This window comes from Acomys russatus, chromosome 30 (assembly GCF_903995435.1).
Source record: "Acomys russatus chromosome 30, mAcoRus1.1, whole genome shotgun sequence".
Classification (NCBI taxonomy): Eukaryota; Metazoa; Chordata; class Mammalia; order Rodentia; family Muridae; genus Acomys; species Acomys russatus.
In genome coordinates this window covers 31,894,658-31,921,014 of record NC_067166.1, presented here as the reverse complement: position 1 = coordinate 31,921,014, position 26,357 = coordinate 31,894,658, and the positions used below count along the sequence as shown (strand labels likewise).

The 26,357-nt window shown below is 37.8% G+C and overlaps 1 protein-coding gene across 6 annotated transcripts in view; it reads left to right on the top strand.

The window, feature by feature from the left end:
* The window catches only part of Tmem161b (transmembrane protein 161B), an 81,053-nt gene extending 56,282 nt beyond the window's left edge, over window positions 1-24,771 (top strand). For 2 of the 6 annotated variants that reach the window (XM_051172590.1, XM_051172589.1), the window contains exons 4-11: window positions 907-1,063; window positions 12,553-12,704; window positions 13,108-13,168; window positions 13,710-13,850; window positions 16,488-16,601; window positions 21,328-21,502; window positions 22,414-22,510; window positions 23,595-24,769. In XM_051172590.1, the coding sequence (XP_051028547.1) occupies window positions 999-1,063; window positions 12,553-12,704; window positions 13,108-13,168; window positions 13,710-13,850; window positions 16,488-16,601; window positions 21,328-21,502; window positions 22,414-22,510; window positions 23,595-23,872 (1,083 nt within the window). In that variant the 5' untranslated portion in view covers window positions 907-998 and the 3' untranslated portion in view covers window positions 23,873-24,769. Of the gene's footprint in view, window positions 1-906; window positions 1,064-12,552; window positions 12,705-13,107; window positions 13,169-13,709; window positions 13,851-16,487; window positions 16,602-21,327; window positions 21,503-22,413; window positions 22,511-23,594 lie in introns of those variants that run through there. The other 4 variants (XM_051172588.1, XM_051172586.1, XM_051172592.1 and 1 more) reach the window with 4 other exon arrangements.
* Window positions 24,772-26,357: the final 1,586 nt, after the last annotated feature.

Sequence of the window (26,357 nt, the reverse complement as noted above, 5' to 3'; positions counted from 1 at the left end):
GGGGCTTTGTCTGAACGTCTCCCGCTATGTGGCGCTCCATATTGAACCAAGTGCCTCATACAAGCAAGCTCTTTACAGCTGAGCTGTCTGCCCTCTGGGAACTCCTTTTGACCCCTGGTGGCCTATTGAAGAGACATATGTTGTTATATTATTAAATAGACATAAAAAGGCGGCGTATGGGTTAATATATGGCCAAGGATATCTGCTTTACTTTGGTTGGCTGTGTACATAGTCAGTAACTATTACACTCAGGAGGAAATAAACCGTACTATGCTTTATAAAAAGTTTAGATGAAATACATAGAGCAGTGGAACTACATGTCCTGTCAGAGACTTTTTTTTAATGTAGGCGTGGAATTATGGAATCATTGTTGAAGGGCAGTGGTTTTACGTAAATCCATTATTGTATCTTTATTTTTTTTTTTAAAGAGAGTAAGAAGCATGTTTGTTCACTTACTGTGTGTGCAAGTAACTTACAGACTAGTCCTGTATCAGTGGTTAAGAGCAAAGTTTAACTCTGAAATCAGTGTAAAACTTTTGGATTTTAAAGCAAGTTGTATTCAGTAATGTTAATGTAAACATAGCTAGATACACCAAAGGAAAATTATTCATGTAATTTTCGTAAAAATAAGCTGTTAAGAAAACAATATATTTGCATTCATGCATTAACAGCAATTTAAATAATTTGCAGTAATCAGTTCAGGATTATTTTCATTACTTAATTTATGACCTATCAAAATTTAGTTTTAAATGCCAAAAATTTGACTGTTTGCTGCATTTTTAATGTTTATACATTTTACAGTTCAAGTCTCCAAATAGACTAAATCTGACACACTTTAAATTATATGGATATATCCTCATAAGCTTAAATTTTAACCTGAACTTTTCTTGGACTTTTATTTTTCAGCATTGCATTACTTTCCTGAATACCAGTGGCTGGTGGATTTCACGGTGGCTGCTACCATCGTGTATTTAGTAACTGAAGTCTATTACAGTCTCATGAAGCCTACACAGGAAATGAACATCAGCCTAGTCTGGTGCCTCCTGGTTCTGTCTTTTGCAATGTATCCTTCAAACCATCATTAACAGTGCAAACTTAATTGGTTTTTAACTTAATACTATTAGACATGTTTAATTTTTAAAATATTCATTGATTGTTAGAGAGGTTTCTTTTGTTGAATTCTTGACAGAGTTTTTAGGATATGTTAAATTTATTATTTGACAGTTTCTTATGTATACAGTACAACTTGGTCATATTCAGTCAAAATTCTTTATGTACCTTCTTAAAATTTCAAAATAGTATGGTAGTTTAAAAAGTAAAATGTAGATCTGGGTGTGGTGGCTCATGACTGTAGTCCCAGGACTCGGAGAGGCAGAGGCAGTTGGCTCTCTGTGAGTTTGAGGCCAGCCTGGTCTACAAAGCAAGTCCAGGACAGCCAAGGCTACACAGAGAAACCTGTCTCAAAAACAAAACAAAACCAAAAAACCAAAGCAACAACAACACAAAAAAAGTAAAACATAAAGAAAGATGCCACCTCATTCCATTTTTATCCATCCATGAAAATATTGTTTGTAGTAAAACAGATTTTATTGCCTTCATTGAATAATTTATTTTCATTTCATGGAAACGAAGTTTTCCCAATGCTATGGTTTATCAGCAGATTAGTACACCATTTTGTTTTCCATAGAATGATAACTATGGAGCCTTTGTTTATTTATAAACTTAATGCAATTATGTTTAATGCATTACTTTATGCATGTGTACATGTGGGGAGCGAGCAGGACAGTTTGAGGAGTCAGTTTTCTCCTCCATGGTCTCAAGCTGAACTCAGGTCCCCAAGCTTACCATCTTGGCATGCTCACCTGCTCAGCCATCTCCTGTTTGGTCTTCATAAGCTTTGACACAGTTCTTGTCCTGGAATATTTTTCTTTGGTCTCTTTCTAGGAAGAATTCCCCGTTTCCCTTTTTTAGTGTCTTGATCTCTTTCTTGGCTTACTCTATTTGAAAGTAAGAACTCTCCTGCAGTGTCTTTAGAAAAGTGGTTTGGAAGTTTTGTGTGCCTCAAGCTGTCTTTATTGAATGATAATTTGGCTCAGGTGAAAATTCAAAACCAATTTTTCTTCATAATTCTGAATTGTTGAAGAACTGGGTGCTCTATTGACACCCATGTTGTATCTCCTCCCTACCTAAGTATTTGAGTCTCTTGGAACTTTTTTAGTATTCTGAAATTTTACTGTTAAGTCCTGTTTGTTTACCCTTTAGATGAACTAAAGAGCTTTTTGTGGTTATCTATCTGGTGAGTTTCTCATCGTTGCAACATTTTTGGGATACTTACTGCTGAGGAAGTAGAGTCTCTTACAGTAGCATCTGGAATTGTATTTGTGTTTCATATGTGTGGTTAATGTAAGTGTAAGTTTTCTAGAAGATTTTCTTTGCCACTCACGACTGTGTTTATTGTTTGGACTACTTCCATTTAAAATGTTCATGAGCTCTTCATTTTTTTATCCCTTGTATGAAACTTATTGTTTTGTGATTACATTATTTTGTGTTTAAGATACTAATGATAAATATTCCTTATGGAATGCTTCTTTCTCCACTTTAGTTACAGTTTATACATATATGGGAATATATATGCTTCCTATGCAGATTATTTTTTGTGGTGTAGCTACTAGTATGTTACTACCAGAAACACACCTGTAATAGCTACTCTCATATTTTCTGTCATTTTTTATTTTATTTCACATTGCGTCATGTGATGGCAGCATCCTTCGGTCTTCCACAGTGAACTAGCTCTGCTCCACTTAAGTGCTGTTCTCAGGAAAGTTTTGAAACAGCAGCATCTCCGCGCAGGGATACTGGGTTCACCGTGTGCTCCTAGTTGTATGGAGAGTGCTGGATTTGCAGTGCAGGCCATTTTCTTTAAGCTTTGACTTGTCCTGAAGAGGTGAGCGAACAGAAAGGAAGTAGAGTTGCACACTGAGCATGTGTGTATGAGCTACTGCAGTTATGCACATTCAAGAGACCAAAATTAAATGCCAGATACCTATATTGACACCAAAGAAGAGTGTACTCACAGCCCACGCTTGTCCTAGCTGTAACTGTTATCTTTAACTCTACGAACTCCATCCTCCTTCCTAGAAGTGACTTCTGTCTGGGATTTCTTCATTTCATTACTGTATGTCCCTGCTTATGAATCAAACACGGGTCTCCATTGACTACATGGGACAGTAGCTCTGCCGAACTCCAAGCACATATACGTTAATTGATTCACAAATTCTCTGCAGATTTTGATAATGAAATGCCCGTGGTTAAAGTAGTTCTCAAATTATACACATGTAACTCAATCAGGTCAGTGAATAGTCATAAGCCAATTGTTTTATATCCATAATCATGTTGGTTGTTTTTTTATTTCTTTCTTCATTTATATTGATGTGCTTAATCAGACAGCAGAAATGATTTTTATAGTCTCAAGAGTCCTAAGAGAAGGAAAAGGACATTTTGAATGCATGATACCAAAGTTAAGTGTTGGAACCTGGAAGTGTGCGCCTCCTGTCATCAAGGCCCTCTTACACCCACACTCACTCTTAGCTTCCTTCCTCTTTGGTTTGTAGCTCCGTGCACCATCGGTGACCAGTCCTTATGTTTCAGTCTCATTTATGTCATGTGGTGTAATATAAGGAAGATGACAAGACCTTGCAGGACACGGAAGCAGCTGTAGTGGTCCTCTTTGCTTTGTGTTGACGTCTTAGAATTACAGGAAAAAGTCTATTGATCTTGGGATCATGCAGCATTCTCATTTATGAACAAATGAAAAGGAAAAAGGTAGAATCATCGTAGCGAAAGCCAGTGATCTGTGATAGAACTAAAACATTTAAATGTTAAAGTAGATCACAAAATACAGGTTGGCTTTTAAATAAACTTTCTTTGAGAATAGTGTTAAGCACAGAGTGACGTGCCAGTTACATGACTTTCAAGAAGAAAGCTCTGCTGCCAAGCATTCTACGGCTTCTCGGTTAGACCTATGTGCTCGGCTGAAGAGCTCAGTCATTAGTCACATTTCTACAGTGGGGGTCAAAGGTGTAAGGTTCAAAAGGCATTGTGCATGGTTTTATACCTAGTTAAGTTTTTAATTTGCCATGAGTGGATATGAAAATTTTTATAAAACCAGAAGTGTAAATAGTTTAAATGAAAATAAGTCCTAAGGTTTTCTAGTTGAAGCAGTTTTATCTATAGACATGCAGAGTTTTGTAAGTTATTTGTTGTGGGAAATAGACAGCTATAGCAAAGTAGCACAGCTCAGTCACTACTTGCCCTTAAAGGCTGCAAGTTACTATACTCTTCCTTTGTGCAACTGTTCTGTTTAAATTAATATGAAAGTTGGAACTCTGAAGTAGATTGCTTTAGATGTCAAGTCCAGTGAGAAAGGAGCAGACTCTTAGCCAAGGTACTACCTTGAACTTGAGAGCTCCGTATAACAAACATGTCGAAGCTTGTCTTCTGTGTACACACTCACATGTGTGAAGGTCAAGTCACAACATGAGGTCCACAATCCACGTCGGTTCTTGGGGATCAAGTTTAAGGTTGTCAAGCTTGGCCACAAAGGCCTAAAGAGACGAGCCAGTTTGCCAGCCCCAGGCTTCTTTCTTAAACTTGTACAGGCCTTTTGTGGTGTCAGTCCTTTCAGAGTACTAAGATTTCTGGTCAGAACCCTGGGATGAAAGAAGGAAGCTGAATAATGGTGTCTACTTTCTGTCTACTAATTTATAATCAGTTTGACTTGCGCCTTTTACCTGGGGAGTGAATTTTTTTTTTCCTGAAACTAAAATTTCGAGGGTGGCCTTCGTTGTTTTGTTTTAATCTGCAACCATGCTCATTTTTGTTTTTAAAATAAAGCTCATGTGTATGCTTTTAAATATCCCTGGTAGGTGTTTTTCCCTATAATCTGGTCAGATTGAGCCTGGCTCATTGTAAGCTTATTTTGTGATGTAGTTTACAACGTGCATGATATTTTTCCTAACTGCTGGAAGAATTTTGTCCTTTTTTCCCTCTAAGTAATAATTAAGCCTGCACACTAAGAAACTATGAATAAATTTTAAGGTAATGTTACAAACTTTTTGTGCCATTGAGTTGGAATGATTATCTTGAAAAGGATTTTAGTAGATAGGGTATAAGTAGAGTTTTGGTACTGTTTTTAGGGTTTTGTTTGTCTCTTTGTTTTGTAGTGTAGAATGAAAAGTGTAATGTGTTTTAGTTGCTTTTCTACCAATAAAAATAGATGTGGATAGTTTCCCCCATTTGAATAGGGGGGGAAATATCAGCATTTTTATAATAGTCACAAAATAATTATATAATCTCTATTCCCATAGTTGAAAAAATTTTACTTCATATGAAAATCCCTTAAGTAGAAACATGATCATGTTTTTTAAAATAGCCACAAATTTGTGAAAAGTAATAGACAATATTTTATGTTTAGATATTGACTAATATGGTCTAAGTATAGTCTCCTTTGTTATTTTTTGATGAATTAGGTATCGCTACATGTGCCACCAGAAGAATTATTTGATAATCACAGTCATAGTATGCTGCTTCTGCCATTAAAAAAAAAGTTATAAGATAATATTTGGTTTATTTCAGTACATTATAACAGAAACCAAGTTTTCTTAATATGAGACTTTTTAAAATGTATAGTTGTTTCTGTATGCCATGAAGGTGTAGGTTCAGAAGTAGGTGGCCTTGGAGCTGGAGTTCTAAATGATTGTGAACTACTTGATCTGGTTGCTGGGAACTGAACCCAGGTCCTCTACAAGAGCAGCAAGCACTCTTTAACCACTGAGCCATCTCTTCAGCTCAGAGAATACGATCTTGAAGACAGTCAACTGAGCTCAGTCCTAACAGTACCCTCAGGGTGCTTGGATTCCAGATGACATAGTTCTCCTGTAACTTGACACATTTCCATGCATACTTTCAATGTGGACTCTTCTGTTTCCTATTTTATTTTCCATTTTTGCTGTTTTTTCTGACTTTTAAATTTTTCCATATTTTAGAAGCCAGTGAGGTAGCTTAGCAGGTAAAAGTACTTGCTGTTCAAGGCTAACATCCTGTATTCAACCCTTAAAAACCCATGCAAAGGTGGAGGGAGAGAACCAGCTCCATGAAATTGCTTACCACCCCTCCCCGTACGTATCATACATACAATCATAAATAAAACTTCATATTTCTAAATAAGTTATCTATTGTGGCCGGTGAAGGCTTTCTTTTCTTCTCCAAACCAATGAGTGTAGTTTTGTATTTTGGTTTGTTGCTCTTTTAAGACAGATCTGCCCCAAGCTGTCTTATAACTCAAATTTTTTTTTATGTGTCAGCCTCAAGCATGTGCTGTTATCACTAGAGAGAGTTTCTCTTTCTCAAACTATACTGTTCCCTCTCCTTTTTTTATATACCTAGCGTACTTGGTGCCTAAGTATTCATGTGTGAGCATTGGAAGGCCCTATGGGTTCATTTGTGATTTTTTAAAAATAAATCACTACTTTTTGCAAAACCTTACAATTTTTTTGTGTGTGTGTGTGTGTGTTTCTTAGTAATTCCATTCAGTACTGGCCTACCAATACTTGCAACTGTATTATAAAGTAATTACAAAATTTTCTTTTGCCTTGGCTTTATTGGGACTGTTTTGCCTTTCAGTCCGGCTGTGTGACAGTTATCTTGGGACTTACTTTTGTGGTCGTTGTAAGAGTTCCCTGTTCCTCCCCCCGCCCTGCCCCCCAGTTGTCCCGTTTTCAGGAGTCATTGTTTTCCTTGGTTTGTTCAAATGGGTTGATGGAACTTTCAGCCATAGTATGTACAATAACTGGTTTTGGACTTTGCGATTTTGAAGGGGCCTTATTTTTATACTGTCATCAGATTGGGTATAGAATTCCAGATTTTCACTATCTCTTTAGTGTTGCAGACATAATTCCACTGTCCATCCCTTTCAAAGAAGCTATTAAGAACAACATTCTCGTCGTCATATACGTATGGTTTATTCTGCTCTCCCCCACTTCTCAGGAAGCAGTGATTATCTGGTTACGTCATTGCTCTAAGCTAGTCACTTTATACATTGATTAAGATCTTTTTTACTTACTAAACTTGAAGGGGGAAAATGGAAGTTCTGTATGTAAGCAGTATTTGCTCATTGCACTGAGGAATAATTTGGTAGTGTTGAAGCTCATCTTGTAAAAAAAAAGCCATAATGTCATTGACTTTTGGTCTTTTGGAGTAAGTTAGTTCGTGTACTTCTCAGTCTCCTATGTGCCTGTCTACAAGCTGTTTCCAGGGGACCTTCAGTAAGTCCCCCAAGTCTCCCGTTCCTTTCCTTTCTTTTCAAGGCAGTGAGAAAATAACACAGTTTATGTAAATCATACTTGGAAGTTTGGTCTTTGCTGGGCTTAGTAACATGTGGTACAATACCCTCAGGGTGCTGAGCAGTTGGAGCTGCTAGGCTTTGTGTTCTTCACAGTACAGTGTTTCTTAGCTGCAGTGTTGAGTAGGTTAGGGTTAGTCCGTGCATTTGTTGGTTCGACTGTCTCAGCTTATCATGGGTTTGTCAGTGTGTACCTCTCCCTGAAGTTGAGCATCATTGGTGTCTTCGAATATTATTTAATCATTCTGTTTAATGACTTAATTTAAACTCTGTTTGCCTCCAGGTTATTTTCTTCAGAGGCAATTTTTGTATTAGAGTCAAAATGGGGTTGGTTCCCTGCTTGCACAGAAGGGAATAGCAGTGGAGTCTGAACCGCTCTCCATATAGAGGTCAGCTAACCTCTATTTTAAGCTCACAGCATGACTGCTATACCGTATGGAATCTTACCTCCTAAAATTTCATGGAAAAGGTTAAAAGGTTGTATCATTTTGATGTCAGTCCATGTGTGCATTCCCTTTTCCTTCATGTTATCAGAGTTCAGTTGTTAATTAACTGAATTCAATTATCTAGAAAACATTGATGTATTGCTGAGACTAGACTCTGATTTTCAAACTAGACCTCCATGGTTTTGAATATAGTGGCTGCATTTCACAGGTGAAGAGACAAAAACAAAGAAGTTGATGTGAAAACTCACGTAGTAAGAGTAGAACCAAGATTCAGCTAGACGCTGTAGAGCAGTGGAATGCTCTTTACAGCTTGGTCACACAGCAGTCCTTGCAGCATATGGGTGCACAGTGTGTGCATCGTAGAACTTAGTGCTGTCGTAAATTCAGAAGAAGAGAATAGTCTTGGTTGGAGAAGTCATCTGAAGGATGTTGACCTTTCACTGCAGTCTTTGATTAGGTAGATGGGAGGGAAGAGGACTGTCCACATTATAGATGATGTCATAGTGTGGATTACAAACAGATGATGGTAGTTTTACTGTTCTAATTCAAGAGGGCCTTTGGGGCTTATTGAAAGAAAGCTTGAAGATGTGAATTGGCCACATCATCACACTTCGTTGCAGAATTTTCTTATGTTTTATGTTTTAGTGAGTTATGAGGAGGCTTTATTCTGATCAGGTATGTATAAATAAATAAATAGATTCTTTGTTTTACAGTTTATCTAATATGCAGTATAAATTGAGTCAAGGGTAATTGTGTTTTAGGCATCTGTGTTACAGGATTCTATTAAGAGAGCAAGGTCACACTTAATGTCTGAGTCATGTTATCTTTAGTATTGTTTGCTTTTAGTATTGATAGTATTTAATTCTATAATTTAGCGGTAGATGGAGTCTTTGGAAAAGTCATTCTGGCCACGTGACATCACTTTGTCCAAAGACTGTTTGTTTGTTTGTTTCTATGTCAGTGAAGGAGTTGGAAATTGCTTCTGTGGAAATTCTAGTTCCAGTTTTCAGTAACATGAAACAGTATTTCCCTAACCAGGGGTCAGCGCCCTGAGGCATTGAAAGATGGCACAGCTGTGTCTTGGAAGGAAAGAATGGGAGGAAGAGGAGAAGTGCTGTGAACAACTTCTGAATGTGGCGTCACTGTCACCGCCATGAAGTCCCAGTAGCTGTGTTTACATGCACACAAAGTGCACCAGATCCAGCCAGGCAGAATTCTAGCACACACTAGGAAGCATCCTTTTTAAAGCTCCACTCCTTACTGAGAGGCTACTGGCAGGTCATAGCTTCTGGAGGAGGAAGAATTATTCTACTTTGAGGAAATAGCCTCTTGTGTCCATGCTCTTATGTATGGCTCCATGCCTGTGTACATATGGGCAGCAATTTTATGTGTTGATTAAAAGAGAGAGTGAAGGATATAGAGGAACAAGTTGGGGAGGGCAAGGAGGAGTTTCAGGGGGGAGCTGGGAGGATATGATCATATTCCAGTGTACACATGTATGAAATTCTGGAGGGAGGGAGGGAGGGAGGAGAGTGCTTAGCCAGTGGCACTGTAGGTAGTACCCACCCTGCCATTTCTGCAAAGGCATCCTTACAGCTCAGTAATAGAGTTTGGGTAGCATGTGAGAGGCTCTGGGCTCAGTTCCTAGCACTGCAAAATTTAAATACAAATCTAAAAAAATTTTCATTGCGTGTAACTAGCTGTGTGTTAGGAAGAAAAGTAAAAAAGGTTAAATGTATTCATCCAAATTGATGTGTCATTTGAGGATGAGCAGTCAGTCAACCGTTCTTAGCACTTTGACCAGTTACAAGTTTCTGCTTCCCCTTCTAAAAAGCAGCTTCTCTGACCATGGTTGAAATAATGAGAATCTATAGGTATAAATGTATTTAGGCGGCAATTTGACAATATGACCATTTTTATAACAATAATAATAATAATAATAATAATAATAATAATAATAATAATAATAATAATAATAGTATCATCAAGGTTTATCATAGGGTCTGTTACCTCTGCAGCTTTGAGATTACAGTACCTGTAAGTTATAAGAATAAGTTTTAGCTGGACAGTGATGGTCCATACCATTAATCCCAGCATTCAGGAAGCCAAGGCAGGTGGATCTCTGAGTTCAAGGACAGCCAGGACTATCTATATACAGAGAAATTCTGTTTCGAAAAAGTTAAAAGAAAAAAAGTTGTAGAATGTAGTTAGGAATTATGCTCATCTAATAAAGTAGAAGATGGTAGATTCTCTTCTGAGATCCATGACTTCACCAGTCCCAGGCAGTTGCTAGGTTCCAAGTATCAGGTATGATTTCCCTGATGTCGGCTACTACCAAAACAGGAATACCACTGTTCATATATGAATATGTCCAATTAGACCGCTGCTGGTTACTACCAAAATATGATTGCCGCTATTGCACCTTTAGGGTTGGTTACTACCACAATGTGAATGCTACTATTTGGTTGCTACCAAAATATGAGTGCCACTATTGCATCTTACCATGTTGATCATTGTGGTTCATAAGCATCACCGCTAGACAGAGCTATTGATTTCTTCTCTCCCTGGGCAGCTTGCATAGTGCTGTCTGGTATTCCTATGGAAGCTAGAGCAGTTTTTTATGTCAGACAAATCATCCAGGTCATACCCCTTAAGTGTTCTGTGTCTTACCTTCAACCTCTAAGACAAACCAAGAATAATAGCAGTGCCCTATGTTGTTCTGGGGGCCACTTGGGCAACCCTGTGCAACAACTCAGAACAGGTTTTTCATCCCTGGTATTGAGGTTTCTCTTAGTCTCTGGTTCTTGGGGGAATCAATTCAAGAATTATAACATACTTTAAGGTGTGTGTGTGTGTGTGTGTGTGTGTGTGTGTGTGTGAGAGAGAGAGAGAGAGAGAGAGAGAGAGAGAGAGAGAGAGAGAGAGAGAGAGGAGAGAGAGATAATTTTAAGATAAATATAAAATATGTTTCCTCAAGGCATTATCCAATAATTGGTATTGAAGAGTCTTTTCTGAAACTATAGATGATAGCATAATAGGCAAAATCCCTTTATGTATAAAAGTTGAGAAGAATAATATTGTGTTATATATAATGGTTTCATGGAAAAGAAGCTAAAAATTCATGGAAAGCTTAAAATAACATGGAAATTATGCTTTTGACAAATGCCTATGAATCATTTGAATTGAAATTAGCATCATATAAATTTGATAATTTGCTTAAGGTTGATAGCATAGATTCATGCCAAGTTCAGCAGTGCACACTATACTCTTAGCTGCTTATAAATGATTGAGTAGGTGTTAGTCAGAATAGGGAAAAAATTGACTACTGGTTCAGGTAAGATTTATATAGTCATAGTAGGGATTTTAGGAGGAATGAGGCATGGATGCAGCACAAAGCCCTGCACTGCAAGATGCAAGTGTCAGTACTGCTCTGTAAATTCCTCTGTACTTTGAAGAGATTGTCAGCTTTCCAGATTCAGAAGACTTGAAGATTTATTCTTTGCTATAGAAATAATGTAGAAGGCTGTGCATATGTCTTAGTGGTTGAGCACCTGCCTAGAAAGCATAAGGCCCTAGGCTGGGACCCTAACTCCTTTCATTCTTTAATTGATGGAATCATTAAAATAAAATGCAAAAATTAGCTTCCACATTAGCATAGAGCTTGCTACCTTTGAAAAATATAACAAGAATGCTTAACTAGTTGAGAAGATTCCATCTTTTACCTCTGAGCTGCCACCCATAACTATTAAGTGCTGTTGTGTAGAGTGCTAAGTCTCAGGCTCTGCGTCATGACTGCCTAGGTTTAAATCTAATGTCAGAGCATAGCTTTCAGGTTTTTGCTTAACCCCTGGCACAGGTTTCTTTAGATTAATACTAAGACGCAGCTCACTGTTCCAGTGCTTAGCGTGACACTCATGAGAGCTGCTTGGGTCTCTGTTTGGTTGCTGCCGCACTATGCGCACATGCGCTTGGCCTGTCCACTCAAGGAACATGGTTTGTAGACACGAAGGCATGGTTTGTAGTCTTGGTTCATATTTGACTTGATCCCAGTTCAGTTGAGGGGGTATGTGTTATGTGGGGTTCAGGAAACATGGTCCTTTAGTTTGGTGTTCAAGGTGAACATGGTGAAACTTGGACTAGTTTGGAACACTCAGTTGCAACTTGTGTTTGTCTAACCCTTTTATGAATGACATCTTAAACAGCGTTCCTGTAACAGCTTACTAGCAGCTACTAGTAATTTTCAGTTTTTAAATTGTTAAAATTATAAATGATCCTGCGGTATTGCATTAGGTATTTAATTATCAACATAAGTAATAAACATAAATGCTTGGTAAATATGCTCAATAAGAGTAGCTGGCTAAAATCTTTCCCTCTCCTTTTTATGCTGTTATTGTCATGAACCTATTGGCATAGAATTCTGTGGCCACCCTCATTAAATTTGACTCATATCCATAAGAAATACATTATGTAATTACAACTTAATTTTAATATACTTTTCCTTAATTTAATATAAACTCATATTAGATTTTCTTCTTGTTTCTATTCCATTTCCATTAAGATTTTCATTAGTTTTCACTTCCAAAGAACATCTGAGAGACAAACCAGTAGAATACTGTTTACTTCTTTTGGCATTTGCATCATGTAAAGATGGCTGTGCATAGCTCCCACAAGTTATTTGTGGTTTTTCCTGAACTTTTCCTTCTGCAGCAAAGTTCTATTTTCATTAACTACACACTATTTTAAAGTAGAAGATGGTGGTGAAAGGTCAGTTTGTGTCACCTTTGGATTTTTTTTCTTCGTTAAAGCAATGGCAGTTTTGATCGTAACAGAGAATTACCTGGAGTTTGGACTTGAAACAGGTAAAAGCTGTGTACAACTGTAAAATTTTTATTTCAGTATTTAAGTAAATTTTAATCTGATAAATATTTAAAATTGAAGTTGGTTTATGTGCTAACTAACATTTATTAATCTTCAATGAGATCTTTATTATTGTTGTTTTTCAAAGTTTTTATTAACATTTTCTCCATAATACTGCACCCTCAGTTTTTTCTTTAAGTTAAATCCATTTCTGTAATGGTAAAAGATTAATTCAAATTTCATGTACTCATGGACTGTACAAATATCAAAGCAATGTTAATTACATTATTGATGCTAATTAACATGCAAAAGAGTGTACCTCATCACTAAAGTATAAGATGCTGTGTTTTCTAGGGGAGTCTGCATTTCACCCCATGATGGGAATTCTCTCTTTTTCTCCTACAGGGTTTACAAATTTTTCAGACAGTGCGATGCAGTTTCTTGAAAAGCAAGGTTTAGAATCTCAGTAAGTTTTAGAAAAGTTAAGCATTATCTAAATTTAACGTTTTCCATTCTTAAATAAAAGTTTTGGCTATAAATAATGTTGATTTTAATCAGTAAAAATAACTCCTTACACCAGGACTCTCACTTCTCTCATTGCAGTGTTGGCATTAAGGCCAGAGGCACATGCAGGCAAGCAAGGGCTCATCCTAAGCTTCATCTCCAGCCTACAGCCATCACTTGTAGGAGCAGCTTATTCATACTCTGTACAGTTGTCTAAAGTTAGAACCCTCCACCAAATTCTTAGCTATTGCTCTTATAATCCCACAGTCTCCAAAGATGAAAACTTATACCCGAGCCATATGTCATTAATGTGCAGTTTGCATTGCTGGCTGTCATTAAAGAGAGATGCCAAGATCTGTTATGAATAAGACCAGGATTTTTCTAGATACATACCTTAGTGTACTGACATAATTGTGATTTGAAATTACCTGAATGGGAAAAGAAATGGTTCTTAGTAAGTTAACAAAAAAATTTATCAGCTTTTTTTAAAACTTTATTTTTAGGGGTCCTGTTTCAAAACTTACTTTCAAATTTTTCCTGGCTGTTTTCTGTTCACTCATTGGGGCTTTTTTGACATTTCCTGGATTACGGCTGGCTCAAATGCATCTGGATGCCCTGAATTTGGCAACAGAAAAAATTACACAGTAAGCGGAAAATGTACATAAGCACATGCAGATAAATATATGTTTTCCATCCTAATTAAGGTATATTATTGTGATAAAATAAATTACTTTATTAAAATTATTATTAATATTTTATGTCACACCACTTCCTCTCAGCTATAAGTAGTTTCTCTTTAAAATTTCAAGCCAATGTTAAAAATACATTTGTTGTTAAACTTGTTTCTACCTGTTAAAATGAAAACTCCAAGGTTTACGTTAATTCTTCTTCAGAGATTTATGATCTTTCATTCTCTGCACTTGCACTGATCTCTAGAAATTTTCTTTTTAACTTTTTATCATGAGATACTAAATTTTATGTTTATTCAAATATTTTGATATTTTTATTTAAGATAATTAAGTATTTCTAAACCTAAAAGTTATATTTGTAAGCAATGTTTTCCTTAAGTTGTTGATCTGTATATTAAACTTAAATAATTCAGTGTTTTATTTTGAGATTGTAAATACTGTGCAGCATCCTATAGCAAGTTAGTTTTAACCACCAAGTTCTATTTTGATGGTGAAATGTAGAGAACATCTTAACCCTCTGCCTATGGTTCCAAGCTCATTGCTGTTTTCTTTGTAATTGTTCCAGGGGCTTGTTTGTATATTTGACTCATTGGGTTTGTTTGTTGTTTGTTTATAGATAGAGACATCTTAGCAGAAATGTGGCCTTTATATGCTTTCGCTTATATCCAGGTTCTTGCCTTAGCTGCAGTGCCAGCCCTATTTGAGAATACTCCATTTATACATACATATGTATATATATATTAAGCTTCTCTTGGCGATCATATTTTCTAAAATTACTGTTCTTTAAAACACTGTATGTAATGAAGTTAATTCCTTTATCTTTGCATTCTAATCTCTTACCTATATTCTTTAGCTTTTACTTTTTCTCCTTGATTCCATTTTCTACATGCTTGGTATGTGTTTAGTTATTCTTAACCCCACCATCCATTATACCCTACTTCACCCCCCCCCCTTTTTTTCTTTTACTCAGCATGCTCTTTGCTATGTCCTGCCTTTTTCCCACCACCCATGTCTCTGAAGGCTTCTTTTAAGACAAAACCTAGTACCCCCCCCCCTCTACACACACACTGCAGTCCACTCACCCCAGTGTTATGATTTAAATAAGCTGAAAAGGGTGGGTGGAGGGGAGCCCTTCACAAGCTACTGAAACCGCTGTGGGCTGCTCCTTGATACTGGAGTGTTCCCTAGCAACACTGCATACCTAACGCTGCTCTTTCTTCCTGCCCTCGATGGTTTAGCAAGCCTGTGCAATGAAAGAGTCACTTCATAAAACATAAAGCGCTTAGTGATGTTAGAGAGAGTGCTGGCACATCTATCTTTAGTAAAATGGGGCTTCGTTTTAAGGGTTTTCCCTGTGGGGATTTGGGTTTTGTTTTATTTCCAGTTTATTACAGCCTTGTGTTGTAGTACAGCACTCTGTCGGACTGTAACAGTGTGGGCAAGCTAGTTCTGTTGTGGGTAACTTGAGTGGCAAAGGAGCAGCATTGTCCCCACTCCCGTGGCAAGGCGCTGTGACTTGTGTAGTAGTTGGGTTGTAACCATCCCTCCTCGTCAGGTACTTACAGTCCCTGACTCAGCTCCATATCTCCATCCCTGTCTCTACCATTTGTCTGTGTAGTAATTTTTTTAAATGTTGTGTTTGTGTGTACGTTAAACTGTAGTTAAGCCCCCTCTGTGATTGCTTATGAAAGCAGTATGTTGTGATAAAACTGTCTGGCAAGTTTGCCTTTTGTCTCTAAAACAAAAGTTTTGGCAGCTATGTGTATCTGTGGGACACAAGTTTAGACACTAGTTAAGGATGAAGTTGTACCTCAGTCCTGAAATCCTTTTGTTGCATTAGGATTTTAGCCTTGTCAGGAATAAACTAAGACTGGGTGTGGTGGCTCGGGTGTGTAGCTCCAGCCCTTATGAGGCTGAGAGGAACATGGTGGAGGCCAGGCTAAGCTGCGTATCAAGATGTGGCCCACAAAACTAAAAATAGAAACAAAAAGTAAGTTGTCTTTATTTTCATGTGGTAAAGAAATTAATTTCAGCTGTGTTTGTAACAGTACAAGAAGAAACAACAAATTTAAGTCATTTGTAATGTTGCTAATATAATTTTAACATTATAAATGATCATTACATATTGCAAGGTTCCTCAGTTGTAAGTTGTGTTTCGTTTGCCATATGCCTCCTAGTATTATGACTTTGCTAATCACTGTCATTTATTTTGAATAATGAGCACGTGTTTTGTTTAGCTGTGTTGAAAGTCATCAGATGACTCCTGTGCATATCCCATTGGAATCACTGAAATTAGAGAATCATTAAAATAACCTTTTTATTGAATCATGGATTTAAGAGATTACCAAATACGTCTAGAGTAGAAGTGAACAAGTCTCAGTTTTAGCCTCAGAGCTCTCTAATGTGTTCAGTGGCCATGACAGAGCCATTTAACTGTCTAGGTGTGCACGTTCCTATCTGAGACACTAAGATGACACCATCCTCTTCAGGACTACACTTGGCAGTAAACGATTAGAAATGTAGTATCCAGGCTACACTTTGCTAGTATGTTCCATTTCTGGGTTTTTATGTGTGTTCCTTGTATACTTTCAGAACATTACTTCATATCAACTTCTTGGCACCTTTATTTATGGTTCTGCTCTGGGTGAAACCAATCACCAAAGACTACATCATGAACCCACCACTGGGTAAAGAAAGTGTCCCTTTGTAAGTATGGGTACCTGAGTACTGAGCTTTGTCTCCTACATCAACACTGCTTCTCTAATTGTTACTTGTGTAAATTTTAGGTAGGTTGGTTGGTTTGCTTTTTTGAGACCTGGTCTCATTGTGTAGGCTTGGCTATCTTCGAATTCACTATGTAGACCAGTCTGGTCTTGAACTCACAAAGATTCAACTGCCTCTGCTTTCTCTGAATGCTAAAATTAAAGATATGCCACCACCGTACTTGGCTTCTATCTAAAGGGTTGTTGGGGTTTTTTGTTTTGTTTTGTTTTGTTTTGTTTTGTGATAAACTAGGGTATTTTATTCTTTAATATAAGTGGAAATGCTGGAGATAAGTTTTGAATTGGAAGCTGCGGGTCATCATGTAACCTATTTTTTATTTTTCTTTGAAACAAATGCTAATGATTATTACCATACACTGATATTAGCCTGTACATACCTTGATATCTATCTCCTAAGGCCCAGTTGTCATCTGACATTTTTCTTGTCATTTTGCCTATTTAGATCCTTCTATGGTACTTTTACTACTGTTCTATTATGAAACTTATGAAGGAAAAGTAATGCCAATGAAAATATAAGTGGTATTTATTTGTTTATCCATGTAAGTTTTAACATTTCCTTTCGCTTGGTGCATAGTTTTTTAAATGAACTGTTTTTCAAATAAATTAGAGCCATATTTTTTATTATTGTCTAATACTGTAATTTCTATCTCTAGCAAATGACAAGGCTTTTTTTCAACAACATACTTAGGAAAATTTTAAATGTCTTAAAATTATTATTATTATCATCATCGTCGTCATCATCATCATTATCATTATTATTTGTTCATATATCCCCAGTTAGACAACTGTGTTTTAGCAGAATAAGATGTCAAGGAAATACAGAGTTTATTGAAAGACATTAACAACTACTTTGAATGCTAGCTGTAGTATTGTAGAGTTCCATCACAGATCTGGAAAGGCTTAGATAGCTGGTCCAAACTTTGCTCCTCATTGAACCTGTCACTTAGGGCTGATTATTTAACTGTTTCCCTCACCTGGGAAATGAAGTGGTGTCTACCTCACAGGGCTCTTGCTGGCATCAAGTGAAAGAACACTTGGAAAGCAGTCATTTGCAAAGTGCTTAGGAATGCTCTTTTCACTATTGTCTGTACATATCCAAGTAGAGCCAGTGATGCACATGACAATGTTTTTTACTTAATCCTCTTGAACTAGGCAAGTGTTCACTAAAGACATATTGTGCACCCTACATATAACTAAACCTTGACAGATTACAAGTAAAATTGGGAAAAACAAGGAAACTAATTGTCATAAATCAATTGTGCTGTGTGTCAGTAATTCTCAGCTTTTTATTTTTGCATAGTAATTGTCTGTAGTTACTGTTCTTACCAATTAGATGAGATAGCAGACTCAAAAGTTAGTTTGGCTAATCATTGTTCAGCTATTTTGGGGGAGACAGACACGGCACTGCACACTTAATAATCCCAGTCATGGGTGCATAGGCTGGAAGATGCTGCTTAGGGCCATGCTGGGCTGCCTAGTGAGATTCTCATCTCTCCCTGCTCCAGCCTCCCCCAAATGTAGCAATACCAAATGTCAGTTTTCACTTTGTTTATATACCACAGCCTGGGCTTTTCTTGAAACTTTTTCCTCCTTTGTCCCATCTTTGCTTCTGCCCTATTTCATAAAGTCAGTCAAAACCTAAATATGCTCCATCTGTTTTGGTTTTTCTGTGTGTAAGTTAATAATTTAGTTTAAGATTTCTATTTATACTGGACAGTGGTGACACATGCCTTTAATTCCAGTACTCCAGAGGCAGAGGTAAGTATATCTCATGAGTTCAAGGCTAGCGTAGTCTATAGAACAAGTTCCAGGATAGCCAAGATACGCGGAGAAACTGTGTCTTAAAACAAACAAACACACAAACAAAAAACTAAAAAAGAAAGAACGGAGAAAAAAAAAAAAAAGCCCAGCACCAATGTAGTAGATGATGAAATAATGACTGTGTTGGTCAAAAAGAAAACAATGGGTTTTTCTGCCACGTCAGTTAGTATATGGAAGAGTGACTGTCAGAAGCAGAGTGGATATGCCACTGCTCTGTTTGGAAATGTGCTTGAACTCATGCATATATTCTCATAGAATATTGACAGAGTAAAATGTGCCTAAATGAAGCCTTTATGTGTTTCTAGCCTGAAAGGAAAACTGAGAGGTATAGTAAAGACCCTTATTACCTTAACCTGGGAAGAATTCCTTATCCCCATTCTTTCTGGCTGATTGATTGATTGATTGGTCGATTGATTGAGAGCAGGTCTAACTGCAGCCCCAGCTCACTTTGACCTCACAGTGATCACCTGACTCCGCTTCCCCACATGGGTGTACCTGGGCTTCTTTTTCACTTTTTAGTACCAAGTCTCAGACTAGCTCCTCTTGCCTGAAACTGCTGTGTCAGATGTGGACTAGCACCATGGCTTCTGCCTGTTCTTTACCTAGAGTTCTACCCCAGCTAAGATTCCTTCCTAAGACTCCATCTGATCACATTATCAGATATTTGTATTAACGTGGTATGTGTTAGAAGATACTTAGTAGCTGTTGTACCAAATCTTGAACTTGGAATGAGTCAGTCCTTTTCTAGTCTATCCTGGTGACTTTGACTGTCCTCCCTGATGGCTGTGCAATGCTTGTGCTGCCAGTCATTCCTTGTTGCACCCTACAGGGAGCAGGTTTCTGAAAAGGAAGCATCAGGCTGCAGATACCCTTACATCCTGTCTACTCTTAGTCTCCTGTGACTGGCTCATTTGTCTCTTCTTATTGGAGTGGAAATGTGTTGTTAAAATATTGTGTGTGTGTGTTTCTAGCCAGCAGTGCCTTTGCGTTGGACTTTTATAGCTGTGTGCATTCATAATGTTGAAAAAGGAAACAAAACACTGTAGATTACAAAATTATTGCCTCAATCCCATTTCTGACCTTGAGTTCAGAAAACACTTTTTTTAAAAATCACACTCTGATGTCTTCTCTGCCTTACCTGTCCAATAGCATGATGTCCCTTCCGTAGCGGCATGCTGAGCTTCAGCTCACGTCCTAGGCACTTGCTGCTGAACAGATGGACGATGTAGTAATAGAACATGTTTAGGGAAGAACCACTGTGAAGAGTTTTAGGTGGGTTTGTTTGTTTGCTTGTTTGTTAATTTTTTAAATCGTTTTAGGTTGGGGAGATGGCTCGTTCAGTTGGTAAAATTGGCAGCTGTACAAACACAAAGACCTAAGTTCAAGTCCTCAGAACTTGCATAAAAAGCCAGGCATGACAACACATATACTCTTATGGCATCTTTTCAGAAACTGGGCGGCTAGGAAACGCTTTACGTGTTTTATTATTGAAGGTAGACATTGTTGTGGACTTTTAAGGCTTTTACAGACGTATTGTTGTTGTTGTAAGAACTGTGATTTTTGCTTGAAAAGGACTACCATATGAGTAATTTGGCGTAGTAACTGGCTGATGCGTGGTGCTGACCTGGTCTATAACACGTGCGCCAAGGTGCTTCCCATGACTGTTGAAATGCACACACTGATTTCCCAAGTAAGAGCTTGAACTAAGGAGATGCTCCCTGAAGTAAATGGTAGAATGGAATTGGGGGGTGGGGGGAAGATGGAGGGGATGTTGTTGTTGCGAAGAGACAACATGATCATGGCAACTCTATTTTTTTTTTCATTTATTAATTAATTAATTTACTTTACATCTCTATCAGAATTCTCCCTCCCTCCTTGCCTCCCTGTCCCTCCTCTTCCCTCCCCTCTGTTGGGGTTTGGGATTACTCAAATGAAAACAAGACCACCAAAGTCAGAAGTCCAGAAGCAACTTCTTTGGGGAGCTGACACTGCGACCTTGAAGGGGGAAGGTCTCATGTAAAGCGAAAATCCACAAACAGATGTGAGGGGGCATTAGCCTTTCACCCACCCTTCTCCTTATAACCCCCCTTCTTCTCAGAGAAGGTGAGACCTCCCATGGATATCAACCTGCCTACCAAGTCAACTCTTATTTAAAAACCATTTAGTTGCAGCTAGCTTACAGTTTGAGAGGTTCAGTCCACTGTCATCATGGAGCGAGCATATAGGCAGACATGGTGCGGGAGGAGCCAAGAGTACTGTCTTGATGCACAGGCAGCAGAAGTTGACTACATGCCACATTGGTTATAGCTTGAGCATAGGAGAATTCAAAGCCTGGCCCCACAGTGACACACTTTCTCCAACAAGGCCACACCTCTTAGTAGGGCCACTCCCTATGGGCCAAGCATTCAGACACATGAGTGTATGGGGGCCATTCCTATTCAAACCACCACAGTGAGTGAGGCAATGTGCATATGTGTATATACGTGTGTGTGTGTGTGTGTGTGTGTGTGTGTGTGTGTGTACTCATGTGCACGCATATGGAGGGCCAGTGTAAACATCAGGTTTCTCTCCTAGATCACAGTCTATTAGTTTCTGGGACAAAGTGTCATTGAGGTTCATTGATTTGGCTGAACTGTCTGCTTAACTATTTGTACAAGTGAAGCCATTAGATACATTATTGGCAAAGTGGGACTCTTTTGTTCTGGGTGTCCCAGTTCGCTCTAGGTGAGTATAGATTACCTATGTCCTACATGGTGAACAGTGCATGACACAACTAGGCTCATGCATTGGGATCCCTGAAAGCATCATATCAACTCTTTGATCTATAGAATGACAGAAGCCACGTTTGATACTCTGCGACTCTGGTTAATAATCCTGCTGTGTGCATTGCGGTTGGCCATGATGAGAAGTCACCTGCAAGCATACTTAAACTTGGCTCAGAAATGCGTGGATCAAATGAAGAAAGAAGCAGGCCGAATAAGTACAGTCGAGCTACAGAAAATGGTAAGTTTTATAACGGTCAGAACTGAAACATTATACGGCAGAAGCCGTTTTGAGGAGAATAACTTGGACCTCTAGTTGAAAACCTGCCATTTCCTAATATCTTTCTGTAAACAAGTGGGGTGGTCTTAGGCTGCTATTTGTCAGAGACTGAGGAATGGTCTGGGCCTGTCATCCTGCCTTTGGTGCTTTAAGTGTCAGTGCTGTCGGTGCTGCAGAGCTGTGGCATGCCCCTGTTGCTGAGCGGGGAGCCAGCTAACGTTCTGAAAGCATCACAGTATGTTGTCCACACCTTATGACTAGGAGGGTGGCAAATTCAGTGCCTCGGATTATTCCCTGTCACTTCCTCGTGTGCTTTTGTGTGAATTGTAAGTTTTTAGAGGAAATTTTAGAGAAGAAAAATCTAAGTAATATTTTGCCATTATTGTGGGCCTATGGTCTGATCTTCCTTTTTAGGTTTACTATACGGTTGGGCCCCTGCTTTTTGTCTAAGTTTCATGTTATTTAAAACATAGCCTTAAATATATTCATATAGAATGAAGACTTACTCTTTTTCTTTATAAGGAGTTCATGTTCATCCATGTCTGCCTGCTTTAGTTATTTACTTTGATGCTTAAATAGCTCTCCATAGAGATGTTATTACTTTGTTTTATCTTTGAAATGTGTGTGTGGGTTTTGTTTGCTTGTTTTTTATGTTTTGTAGTACTTTCAGATTCCAGAATCTTTATCTTTAGGTTAAGCCTTTCTGAAGTTGGGGTACATGTATAGTGAAATGTAAAGTTAATAATAGTTAGCTTTATTCTCATAAAGCATTGCTTATATCATGAGCATTTCAGTTAGATAGTCTTATGAAAGTTTAATTCACTCATAAGGTGTCAGCTGTAATAGATATGTAAGACTGTTGTTGGTTGCAGGTGGCCCGAGTCTTTTATTACCTGTGTGTAATTGCCCTGCAGTATGTGGCCCCTCTGGTGATGCTGCTTCACACAACCCTGCTTTTGAAGACACTAGGTAGGCATGGCATCGGGAAGCGCCTTCTGCCTTTTCCCTGTAGTTAATCTCCTTCTGTGGCTAGTGTGGATGTGCACCTCATGACATTGCTGCTGCCTGTTGTAGCTTTCGGAGGGAGTGGGGAAAGTCTCTACTGTAGAAGTTGACTAGTCTTGACTTTAGAAGCCCAGGTGGATATGGTTTTATTATCTTATGATTATAAGGGTTTTCATTTAAGGTTAATTCCAGAGTTCTCAAGTAATGTGGGTAAGCGCTGGTGTTAAGCATGAGTGTATAAGCAGATGAATTAAAGGTTTGCTAGTTCCTAACACTTAGATAATTACCAAGTCTTTACAAACTTGGCTAAACTGCAGGATTCTATAGAGAGTTTGACTTATGTTGAAAGGGTAAAGGATTTTCAGGGGATAGGTGTCTGGACTGTAAGATCTTGTGTGGTAGTGTCCAGGACTATCCATGGTTGCCCTGTTTTATTAGATTGGACAGCCTGCCACAGCCTATAGGTTTAGAAGTCCCAAGAAACTCTCAGTATGATCTGACTAGGCTCACTCATACAGGGTGCCGTGTGCCTTCAAACCTGTGTACCATAAGGGGCAAGTAGCTCAGTTACAGTATCTGACTCACATCCTGTGCAAGGTAGAAAAGCTTACGGTGAAACCAGTTCTGAAAGCCTTTATCAGTTTCTCAATTGACGTCATTCATAGTAGTTTCTCAGAAAGACATTTGCTATGGTGCTGTAGAGGTAGAAAGGGATTCCAGGAACTGAATCTGCTCTCCCAGTGAAGGCAGCCAATTCATAGCTTACACATTGCCAGACTTGACTGCACTGAATTAAGAGCCTGTCAGACTTGGTTCTTAAAAATACCTTTACTTAAAAATCATTCTATCATATGGTTCTATTAATTGTAGACTTTTAACAGCAAAATTATTACTTTTATTTCAACATAAAATGATTTACTGTATCACTAAAGTTTTTAATTTCTAATATGAATGGGATTTAAGGTGATCTTCTGGCTTTTGTTGTTTATTTGTTTGTTTTGTCTTTAAAATCCTTTACCTACCAAGTTTTGTGTCTTGACTATTGTAGGTAATCACTCCTGGGGGATTTATCCTGAAGCTGTCTCTCCCTGGCCACTGGATAAGAATCTCCCTTCCAACACTGTTTACCCCGAGCTACCATCCCCAGATGGGAAGATGAAGGTGACTGTTACGCAGATCACGGTGGCACTGAGCAGCTTGAAAAACATTTTCACGCCTCTCCTTTTTCGAGGACTTCTGTCATTTTTGACATGGTGGATTGCTGCTTGCCTCTTTTCTACAAGCCTTTTTGGACTTTTCTATCATCAATATCTGACAGTGGCATGAATTTCAGTCAAAAACGGATCTCCAAGTCACACTTTAAATTCAAGTATCTGTGCCCTTGAAAGGTTGACAAAAGAAGAATGCAAATACAAAGGAGAAAAAACATATTATATTGGAGTGTCTTGTTTTGAATGCTTCCTCTGTACTCTCAGGGTGAATTAATGTTGTAATATTTAAAGATCCCAGGATCGGTTGTTACACTGTTACACTGTGGCATTGGAACTGTAACTCATTGTGATACCTAATGTTAGAGGGCTATCCGCAGGGGTGATCATTCTGATTGCCTTGGTTTACAGTGCAAACCTCCAACAGTCTTTAGACTTCTCCTAGGACTCCCGTGACTGATTGTTCTTCATGGTGTTGTGGTACTGTTATTATTCGTAGTTGCTGCCTATAAAACAATCTTCAAACTGAGCCATGCTCTAGGGAAAGGAAAGGAATTAAAGTCACTTCTGTTGGTCTTCAAAAAAAAAAAAAAAAAAATCCAACAGGAAGGAAGAGAAAGCTACTGTATATTACAGTAAGAAAAGCTGCATAGTCATTTTAAATTGAATGGAGATATAAAGGCCTAATGTCTACAAGGACTGCTACTTGAGAGTAGCAAGAGTCTTATTTTAAAGTGTATGCCACCAGCTTGAACGTTCTTTTCAGATGATTGGCCATAAGAACATTTGCAGCCTCACTGTTACTTTTGGGCCTGCTGTATTTTATTTTATTCTTTGATCCTAAATAGTTATGTTTAATCTAAAAATATTTATCTATACTGATCAAATTTGAGAATTACTTTGTAATCCTGCTGACTATGTGTATGTATTATGTATATATTATATATTAAATATATAATATATTGAGGTTATAAAAGATGAAAATATTGAATCCTTATAATATTTTAAGTTGCAGAATGTATGTTAAACAATATTTGAATGAGATGTATTTGTATTTAGAAATTTTTGTTTGGAATGAGATTAAAATACATTTCTAAAAACTCAATAGAGTGCAATTTACTTGTATATATGAGATAATAGTATTTAACATTTTATGACTGATTAGATGATTTCTCCAAAATTTAATTTTTTTCAGTTTTTGCACTTTATTAAACATAAATTCTTCTCATACAATATAATGTAAATACAATTTCCCCTCTCTATTTCTTCAAGTTCCTTCACACCTCTTTTCACATCTAGATCCCCTCCCTTTCTGTCTCTCATTAGAAAAGAGCAGGCTTCTAAGAGATAACAACAAAACATAACAAAATAAAATATATTAAGATAAAACAAAACCATCATATCAAAGTTGGACAACCAAGTTAACAGAAAAATAAGAATGCCAAGAATAGGCACAAGAATCAGAGATCCACTCCTTCATATATTCAGGAGTCCCATAAAAGTGCTTAACTGAAAGCTGTGGTATGTTCAGAGGACCTGGTGGAGACGGAGACGTGTGTAGGCCACGTGACTACAGCTTCAGTCTCTGAGTTCATAAGAGCTTTGTTCAGATGTTTCAGTGGGCCTTGTTTTCTCTTCCAATTACCTTTGTCCCCCTGACACCTTCTGCTTCCATTTCAACAGAGTTACGTGAGCTCTTGAGTGAAGAAATTTGATGGAGATGGTCCATTTAGGGCTGTGTATTCCAAGGGTGTGTGTGTGTGTGTGTGTGTGTGTGTGTGTGTGTGTGTGTGTGTTCCCCTTTTGATTTTGCTGGTGTGCGATGATTTCCTGTGTTTTCATGGGTATAGTTAACTTCCTTGTGTGGGGTTTTCTTTCTAGTACTTCCTAGGGCTAGATTTGTAGATAGATAATTTGCTAAATTTGGCCTTATCATAGAATGTCTGTTTTCTCCATCCATGGTGATTGAAAGTTTTGCAGGTATAGTAGTCTGGGCTGGCATCTGTGGCCTCTTAGAGTCTGCAAGAACCTGCATCTGCCCAGGTTTTTTTGTTTTGTTTTTTTGTGGGTTTTGTTTTGTTTTGTTTAGCTTTTATAGTACCCATTGAGAAGTCTGGTGTAGTTCAGTCTGCCCTTATATGTTACTTGCTCTTTTTCCCTTGAAGCTTTTAATGGTCTTTCTTTCTTCTTTATGCTTAGTGTTTTGATAAGATTACAAGGGAACTTTGTTTTTTGTTCTGTATGCTTCTTGTATAGGCATCTCAATAGATTAGGAAAATGTTTTCTATGATTTTGTTGAAAATATTTTTGAGCTGGGATTCTTCTATTCCTATTACACTTACATTTGGTCTTTTTTATAGTATCTCATATTTTCTGGATGTTTTATGTCAGTGAGTTTTTAGATTTAACATTTTCTTTGACTGGTATATCTATTTCTATCATATCTTCAGTACCTGTGATTCTCTCTTCCAGCTCTTGTATTCTGTTGCTGATGTTTGTATCTGTAGTTCCTGTTCCCTTACCTAGATTCTCCATGTCCAGAATTCCCTCAGTTTGTGTTTTATTCCTTTTATTTTCATTTTCAGTCCTTGAAGCCAAAGTAG